We start from the raw sequence: 8148 nt of genomic DNA, 5'->3' as shown, positions 1-8148 counted from the left end.
TTTCGGAAAGTCGACAAAGGCAAACTGACGCATGCCCTCTTTCTCGATTCTCCGAAGCTGCCCGAAGTAACTTCGGACCGCCTCGTGGGAGTCGAGAGAGAAAGGATTTGCCTTCTCGCTCTTAACAACTGAAATCTGACCTCCCGTTAACGGCATACGATTTGGAAATGCTAACCCCATCACTCCGTTAGACGCTAAGAAAGTTCGTTGTCACTATTATCGATTTCGATGCACTCAATTATGCCCGATCTGTCCACACTGCTCGCACTTCTTACTAAGGCCCTGATCACTCTCTAACTAGAGAGACAACTCAGTTCCAAGCACCTGACCTCTGGTGGCTCGCATCGCCGCTGCGTGATGCGGAAAGAGTTGGCGGTCCTACGAATGTCCAGGTTTGCCGCCATCTCATGGAGGGGTTTATCTCCTATCTTGAGGTCTACTATGTCATCTATGTCACTAAAATAATCTGTGGTGACCACGGGCGCTTCGTCTTTGAATTGCGAACCGACAATACATTTGTTAGTAAACACGAAGGGTAAGGAAATTGAAGTACATAATTCCATAATTGTACATAGAGAAAGAATGTTTTGGATGAGATATTTAATTGCGTATTTTGTATTTTATTTTTTGAACATATATTCGATAATTTAATATAGTTATCGAGTTATCGTTTTTTTTTATCGATGTTGTTTACATTTTCAAAATATTCCTTCGGAATCCGAAAATTAGTTCAGCATTTAATGTTCTAAAAGTATTAATCGCGTATTAAAAAGTTATAAAATACTTTTTATTATTAAAAATACATTTAAAATACTTTTTATTGCAAAGTGTTTCTCTTAAACACTGAATAAATAAACAATATATCAAATGTAAATTAATCATAATTTTACGCGTATTTCTATTAATATATTTAGATTCGTAGACATTGAATGAATACCTAAATAATTTAAATAGGTTTTTAAATGTTTTATTCTTTTCTTATTCATCATTTATAATCAATATTAAATTATATATGTAATTATTAAATGTTATACTTTAATGATCATTGCAAGATATACAAGAATGTAATAATTTGCTAAATAATTGTGTTATGTTCACAAAGAAAATAAATTGTGTTTAGGATGTTATAAATTATGATGTCCTTCCTAAAATCAAAAGGAAACCTGTTTTTGGCTTCTTCTCTTTGTGACGGCTTAGAGGATAATGATATAAAGTGAGAAACTTGAAATTATAATTTTTTATTCAACTTTGTCTATTAACCACGTATACAAAATAATAATGAAATAAGTGGTCCTACTTTGATAACTAAAAATGTAAAAGGTCATATAAACATATATGTAAACATTTTTTGTTTATGATGACAAAAATGATTCCTTTTGCAACATGTTTTGTATTGTTTTTCCAAGACTTTCAAAAACATGCATTTGTTTCCTAGTATATTCTAATTTTTTACACGTTATAATATAGTTTTTTAATATTTCTAGACTGTCAATAATATTATTATCAAAAACTAGGGATAGAACGCTTGAAACCAGTTGATACTCAAAATGTTTCCAGTTTCGAGAATTCGAAACATTTTATTATTTTTGTTATTCAAAAATAGAGTAAATAAATATCGATTTATGTACTCTATCTCTTTATTTTTACATAAAAGTCGTTTATTCTACAAGTATTAATAAATTCTTCCCAAAAATCGAAGAAGATCCCTTAATTGTGGATAAAATATACCTACTTATGCTATTTTTAATATTTTAGAAGCTCTGGAGAATTTTATCCTCGTTCAAATTTTTTGGAAGAGAACCGATTACCCATACTACAGAAAATCTGTATGACATATACATTCATATTATCCACATTGAATGTGTTAACTTGAAACGTTTAGACATTTACTGTTGTCAATGTTAGCATGGCAAGCTTTACTACGTTACTTATTTCTAACAGAAATAAAATATCGACAGTGCTTGTAATTCTGTATATAACAGATATTCATGAAAAGTTACGATATGAACAAAACATGTTTACATCTTGAAAAAGAAGAGTATCCAGATTTATGTTTATATAATCTTCTTTCATTCTTAGGAAAAGTAGAATACAGTACTGAAATCGACACACATACCTATTTTTGAGTCAACCTGTATTATAACACTCTGTAAACAGAGTTAGGAATACTTTGCACATGAGTGAATTTAATATTTTAATTCGTTATTTGAGAATAAACTAGGTTTTACCCATAGCTATACTCATTTGAATATTAATTTAATATTTAATTTAATGAAATGTAAGTAGAGTTTACAATATTTGTGAATAAAATTTGCCCGACTCTGTTTATGAGTAATAACATTATACCTAATAATAATACAAAAAATATTATTCTTGGATTATTAATGTATCGTATGTATATTATATATCTATTTATCACTTTGTGTAATTTGTTCTGTAATAGGCAAGTAACAACTTTACTTTTAAATAAAGAAGCAAATCCTAATACGTTAATTCCTACACATGGAGTGACTCCGTTTCACTTAGTAATAGGTAATGATTCCGAAGCTTTTGCAGAGGAAGTAACTAAATTGTTTTTACGTCATGGAGGAAACCCAAATATTAGGTAAGTAATCAAAGTTCATTTAACTATATTTTTTAGTTACACGTGAGAATAAAATATTTCAATGCATAATTTTGTAGATCTGTAGATGGATTGACTCCCGTTCATCTAGCAGCAGCATGGGGCAGAGTTACAGTATTAGAATTACTTCTAGCAAATGGTGGAGATCCTCTATGTTTAGATGATGAAGGACATAGTCCATTTCATTATGCATTTGATGGAAAATATTACAAAGCGATCGTGGTACTGAGCAAATATTGTGAAAATAATACAATCGACGAAAAAGCAATTAAGTGTAAAATGACTTTTGGTAAGTTTTATACGTTGCCTGTGTATACCATTTATATCTTGCATTTAAATTTTTATTTACATTGATTTATAGATAAACTTTTGATTAATAGTGGAGACACAATCGCAGAATATGCTACGTCAGAAACTTCTGATTTATTTAATGAAAACGAACTTAAGAATAATGAAAATGATAAACTGTCTGATATCAAAGCTAAATATTACTTCAATTACAGTAACAACAGTTTATATAGCGATCATCAATCTGATATAAATACAGCAGAGCTTCGAATTTGTAACGAAATAGATAAAGAAAAGTGCCTGCTCTATGAAATTATTAATCAACTCTCAAGTTCTTTGAAAACTAACTCTGAAGATCGAGAGATTAGTAATGAACATTTGCAATATAAAGAAAATCAGTATGATAGAAGTCCATTGTCTATACTAAATGATAATATCACTCTTGATGCAAAGAACAAATTTTTATTGAAACCTAGAGTGAGAAAAAGATCTGTTACTCCAAGATATAGGCGCAAAATTTTTGAACAAAACAATGCCAAAACTCCACTAATTCCTGTATATAATCCAAATGATTCTATTATAAGTAAATCGCCAAACTGTCAAATAGGCAAATCAGCAGAAAAAGAATGGAGCTATTTATCTCCAAAAATAATAAATAATGAATCGAAATTTAAAGCTTTTACGCCTTGTATGACAAGAAATGAATTTCCTCAATCAGAAGGGTTTACTTTAGGAAAAAAAGTAGCTAGGTCTACCCCAAGAAGGAAACGATTTTACAGACAATATTCATCACTCAGAAAACTTAAGAGGAACAACAGATTTACGTCATCAGAAAATACAAGTCCTGAATCAGCAAATTCCTTGTCACCTGATCAGAATGGTCTAGACAAATTGCATTACAAATCTAATAAACATCTAGCAATAAAATTGCATGAGAATAAGTATGATGACGATGTACCAACAAATTCGAATTTCAACGAAATGAAGAATTACACAGAAAATCTAATAAAAGCATGTAATAACAATTTAGTAAACTTAAAAATAGAGCAAACAGACTGCAATGAAACAAATAAGAAAAATTTGAAAAAAGATAATGTGCAAAAAGAAATTATGGAAAAATTAGAAACTGGTAATACTTCAAATATATTTCACGAAAGTTTTATGACACCTCGATCAAGGTAATTTTATTGTATGTGTGTATCTATATGCTAAAAATATTTCATACGTAATAGTCTTTTAAAAGCCTCCATTCATTCTATGCATTATTGTTGTCATTTTATTTGCGAACATATCATCACTTACCATGTTAAATTACTGATTCTTTTTATCCAATTTATAACAAAAAGTTCTTTCCACAAAAAATTTATTTAATTATTCCAACAGTTTCACATCACAATCATACATTAGCGTGCAAGAAGAATATAAATATGAATATCCAGATGATGGTATAGCCTTTCTAGAACGTAGAATTTATGCACTACCACCATGGTAAGATATTGAAAATAGTTATGTAATTGTATTACAACGTTTATTATAAATAGTAATGAATATTATTGTTTTCGTCTATTTACAGCATGCCCACAGAAGATTGTACTACAGCCAACAAACTATGTAAGATTAGTCGACATTATCCTCTATGACAATTGTTTGAAAATTCAGTTGTTCAAAACTTTTATAAATTTCATTATTTTAACATTTAATGATTTTATCGACAGTAATTAATCTGTCATTATAGCGACTTTGCCAGGTACAAATCACAGTCAGAGATGCCAGACAAAGCTTCAAGTGTACTGAGGACACCTCATTCCACTTTCTCACACTATGCCAGATTACGCGTAAGCTGACACTGTCTAAACTCTAGGAAATGACGTACGTGTAATCTAGCATGCGTAAGAAAGTGCAATGAAGTGTTCCCGGTGCACCCGGGGCTCGTCTGGTATCTCTGATTACAGTGTTACGTTATCACGTATGTACAACCTGCGTCGAACTTTGTCTTATTAGAAATGCAGCCAGGCGAAAAGTTTAGTCATAGTTAAGTGGTTAATAAAATTGTTAATTGTTAAAAATGTAAAGTTCGTAAAAGTTTTGGGCACAATTACGATTTCCGTGGTCCCTACTTTGAAGGTTACATTTGTGTTCTTGTCTGGTGTAGTCGGTAAAGTAGATTTCCTGTTTTTTATAAACCTTCAAATATCTCGGAAACTATGCGAGATATGGCAAAATATATACAGACCTTTTCTGTAGGAAATTCGATTTCCTATAAAAAAAACATTAAAATGATGTTAAAATTCCGTTTTTCACTAAAAATATTCACTGGAATTTAATCAAAATTTCTAGTATCTAGTATAGTTCAAGTACTTCTGCTGTGAAAATGCAACCGCTTTTGTGAAATAATAAGAAATTATTTAAACAACATTATTATTTCACGAAAACGTTGACCGTAAGGTGGCCGGATTTAAATGTATAACCGAATCTAACCTAATACGTCAGTAATATTAACTGCTAATTGAGTTTCAATAGATAGACATTTCTTGAGTCTCATATAAGCAGTTGTGAAGGGAGCCTTTACGTTCCCCGACCATCATTTCAGGAAGGGGGGAGTTGTTCTGCAAGTTCACCGAAATATAAATATATTCGGAAACTGTGCAGCTGATAAAAAATGTCATAGGACATAAATTATTGGAAATTTAATTTTCTACAAAAAAGGTCTGTATATATTTTGCCATATCTCGCATAGTTTCCGAGATATTTGAAGATTTATAAAAAACAGGAAGTACATTCTTCCACGAGAAGAAGGCACAGCGTGTTTACATCCCCACTCTTGCTGCAGTCCGCTGATTGGCTGTCACCGTTTTCGACCAATACCCGTGAGTCAGCAGACTGGAATAGGAGTGGGGATGTAAACACACTGTGCCTTCTTCTCGTGGAAGCACAGTACATTCTTCCACGAGAAGAAGGCAGAGCGTGTTTACATCCCCACTCTTACTGCAGTCCGCTGATTGGCTGTCACCGTTTTCGACCAATATCTATGAGTCAGCGAACTGCAACAGGAGTGGGGATGTAAACACACTGTGCCTTCTTCTCGTGGAAGAATGGTACATTTTTATCTTAAAATGACCCCAAGAACACAAATTTGACCGCTAAACAAGGGGCTACAGAAATCGTAATCTCCCCAAATTTGGACGTACTGTAAACAAGTTTAAAACTTTTACCAATTTTTCAGGGCCAAAATCACTAAACGTATCAGTGGATATATCTATGACAAATGATATACTACGAAGAAAGTTAATTAATCTAGGTGACAACCCAGGACCAATAACCGACACAACAAAGCAGATATATTTAAAGCGACTTATACATTTAAAAGACAAAACGAGTAATCCATCATCATTTGCAATTATTCATTCTAAGGCTCCATTTAAAACGGACTGCCGTAAATTTGATTTGGAACCTTTTCTGATATATGGAGACTGGGTAAATCACTTGGCAAGATACAAAATTATCGAAAAGAATATTTTTGAAGAATTTTCTATGGTGGATCCTTCTAGAAAATGGAGAGAAGGGATTAATAAGACTTGTTTTAATTATCTACTTTTAGACCCACGCGTAACTAAAGATTTACCTTCAAGCACAGAAAATCTGACAAAGCCTACAATTTGGTCTACGTTTGTCTCTGGTATATTTTATGTGGGTAAAGGTACACGTAATAGACCATACTTCCATCTTAAAGATGCCTTTGATGCATGGGTTTCAAATCAAAGCTCTAAAAGTACAAAAATCAAACGTATTTTAGACATTTGGAATGAAGGATGTGGAGTGGTTTGTCTCCATATTTATCAAAATAGCATTCCAGTCGAAGCTTACACGCGCGAAGCTGCTATGATCGATGCTTTAGGAATAGATAAATTGTGTAATTGCAAAAATGGAGACTATTATGGAATAGCAGCAACTTGGAACATAAAAGAAAAAAGTAACTTTGGGAGGTACCTATTGTATCAAGCGATGCACATTTATTTACACGAAGGAGAGAGACAAATATTTCCTCAAAATTTGTAAAATCTGAATTCAACTTTTCGAAAGGCCAGAGCATATCTATGCAATGATAGGTTCAATGTTCATGGATGTTAATACCTCCTGAATATAGAGAAATATTAAGCTTTTCATATTAATTTTACAGCATCATATGTCCTATTTTCAGTTCTAAATATTATGCATCATTATTTTTAATAATAGCCAAACCATATGACTAATGATGCTATGTATTTACCACTTTTTAATCAAAAACCATTGCACTATAAATGTTAGTCAGTGCATGATAAATTGATTAATGAACGACTAATACATCTGTATGTATATGTATATATGTATGTTTTTTGTATATTAACTTTGAAGAATGCTAATAATTTTCAACTAAGTGCAATATTGTGAGAATAAAGAAACAACTGCAATAATTTATTTAATATAATCCATTTAATGCTTTTAATATGAAAATTATTTTTTTGAACTACACTATTTAGATTTACATATTATATTTATAAGTATGTTCTGTCTGGTTGCGTAAATCTCTTTCTCCTGGTCCAATTTCTGGGATACCACCTATGTTTTGTAGTATATGTTATTTTTGAAAGTTCTTCAATGACTACTTCAGGTCTTTTATGCTTAAAAGTTTCTGCAATTTCTTTTTCACCAATGCATAAGACAGAGTTTGATGAAAGTTGTTTTTCTTCTGGTAATGGTAACGAATATTCATAAGGAAACTCTTGTTGCGGATGCCAACAGACGATCATCTCCCTGTTCATTGGTACAACAATTTCGGGAGGTAGTTTACCAGTACTTAAATATCGTTTGAAGGATATGTTAAAAATGCGTGCAACATTCAACACAGTATTCATCTGTGTAAGAATTAAAAAATTGATTAGTACAATTTTTAAATTATTTAAAAAATTAAATCAGTGATTTTTAACTTGTGATCCACACATCCCAAAAGAGCCATACATAGGTATCCGGGTAGTTTGCACGTAGAAATTTTAAATACTTATTTTCATTGCATACATTATGCCTAAAAATATAAATTCCATCTTTTCGATGCTTTCACATTACAATAGCTAATAAACTAAGTCTTTTAATTCAATATCCTAAACTTAACATTAGGTCTTGTATGGAGAAATTATAAGTTTTCTCAACTAAGATGTTAATATAGAAAAGAAGCATAGAGATTGACATCTTTGAAAACTTTC

General features: G+C 31.5%; 1 protein-coding gene across 2 annotated transcripts; it reads left to right on the top strand.

The window, feature by feature from the left end:
- The first annotated feature begins 494 nt into the window (after positions 1-494).
- LOC143344564 (uncharacterized) lies at positions 495-7402 on the top strand. Of its 2 annotated transcripts, XM_076770732.1 has the most exons (8): positions 495-549; positions 1121-1213; positions 2444-2605; positions 2683-2912; positions 2985-4089; positions 4295-4399; positions 4485-4522; positions 6135-7402. In XM_076770732.1, exons 2-8 carry the CDS (start codon positions 1134-1136, stop codon positions 6965-6967), a joined length of 2553 nt encoding a protein of 850 aa, XP_076626847.1. In that variant the 5' UTR covers positions 495-549; positions 1121-1133; the 3' UTR covers positions 6968-7402. The 2 variants fall into 2 exon arrangements, with proteins under 2 accessions (XP_076626847.1, XP_076626846.1); XM_076770731.1 differs by lacking the exon at positions 495-549 and having other exon boundaries at positions 1093-1213.
- Positions 7403-8148: the final 746 nt, after the last annotated feature.

This window comes from Colletes latitarsis, chromosome 8 (assembly GCF_051014445.1).
Source record: "Colletes latitarsis isolate SP2378_abdomen chromosome 8, iyColLati1, whole genome shotgun sequence".
NCBI lineage: Eukaryota > Metazoa > Arthropoda > Insecta > Hymenoptera > Colletidae > Colletes > Colletes latitarsis.
Note: the sequence above shows the minus strand (reverse complement) of the source record. Positions and strands in the feature narration are given on the sequence as shown.

Coding starts and splice junctions, on each gene's coding strand:
- LOC143344564 (XM_076770732.1), top strand. CDS start 1,134: ATGATGTCCTTCCTAAAATCAAAAGGAAACCTGTTTTTGGCTTCTTCT. Junction 1,214..2,443: donor TTAGAGGATAATGATATAAA/GTGAGAAACTTG, acceptor GTTCTGTAATAG/GCAAGTAACAACTTTACTTT. Junction 2,606..2,682: donor GGAGGAAACCCAAATATTAG/GTAAGTAATCAA, acceptor ATAATTTTGTAG/ATCTGTAGATGGATTGACTC.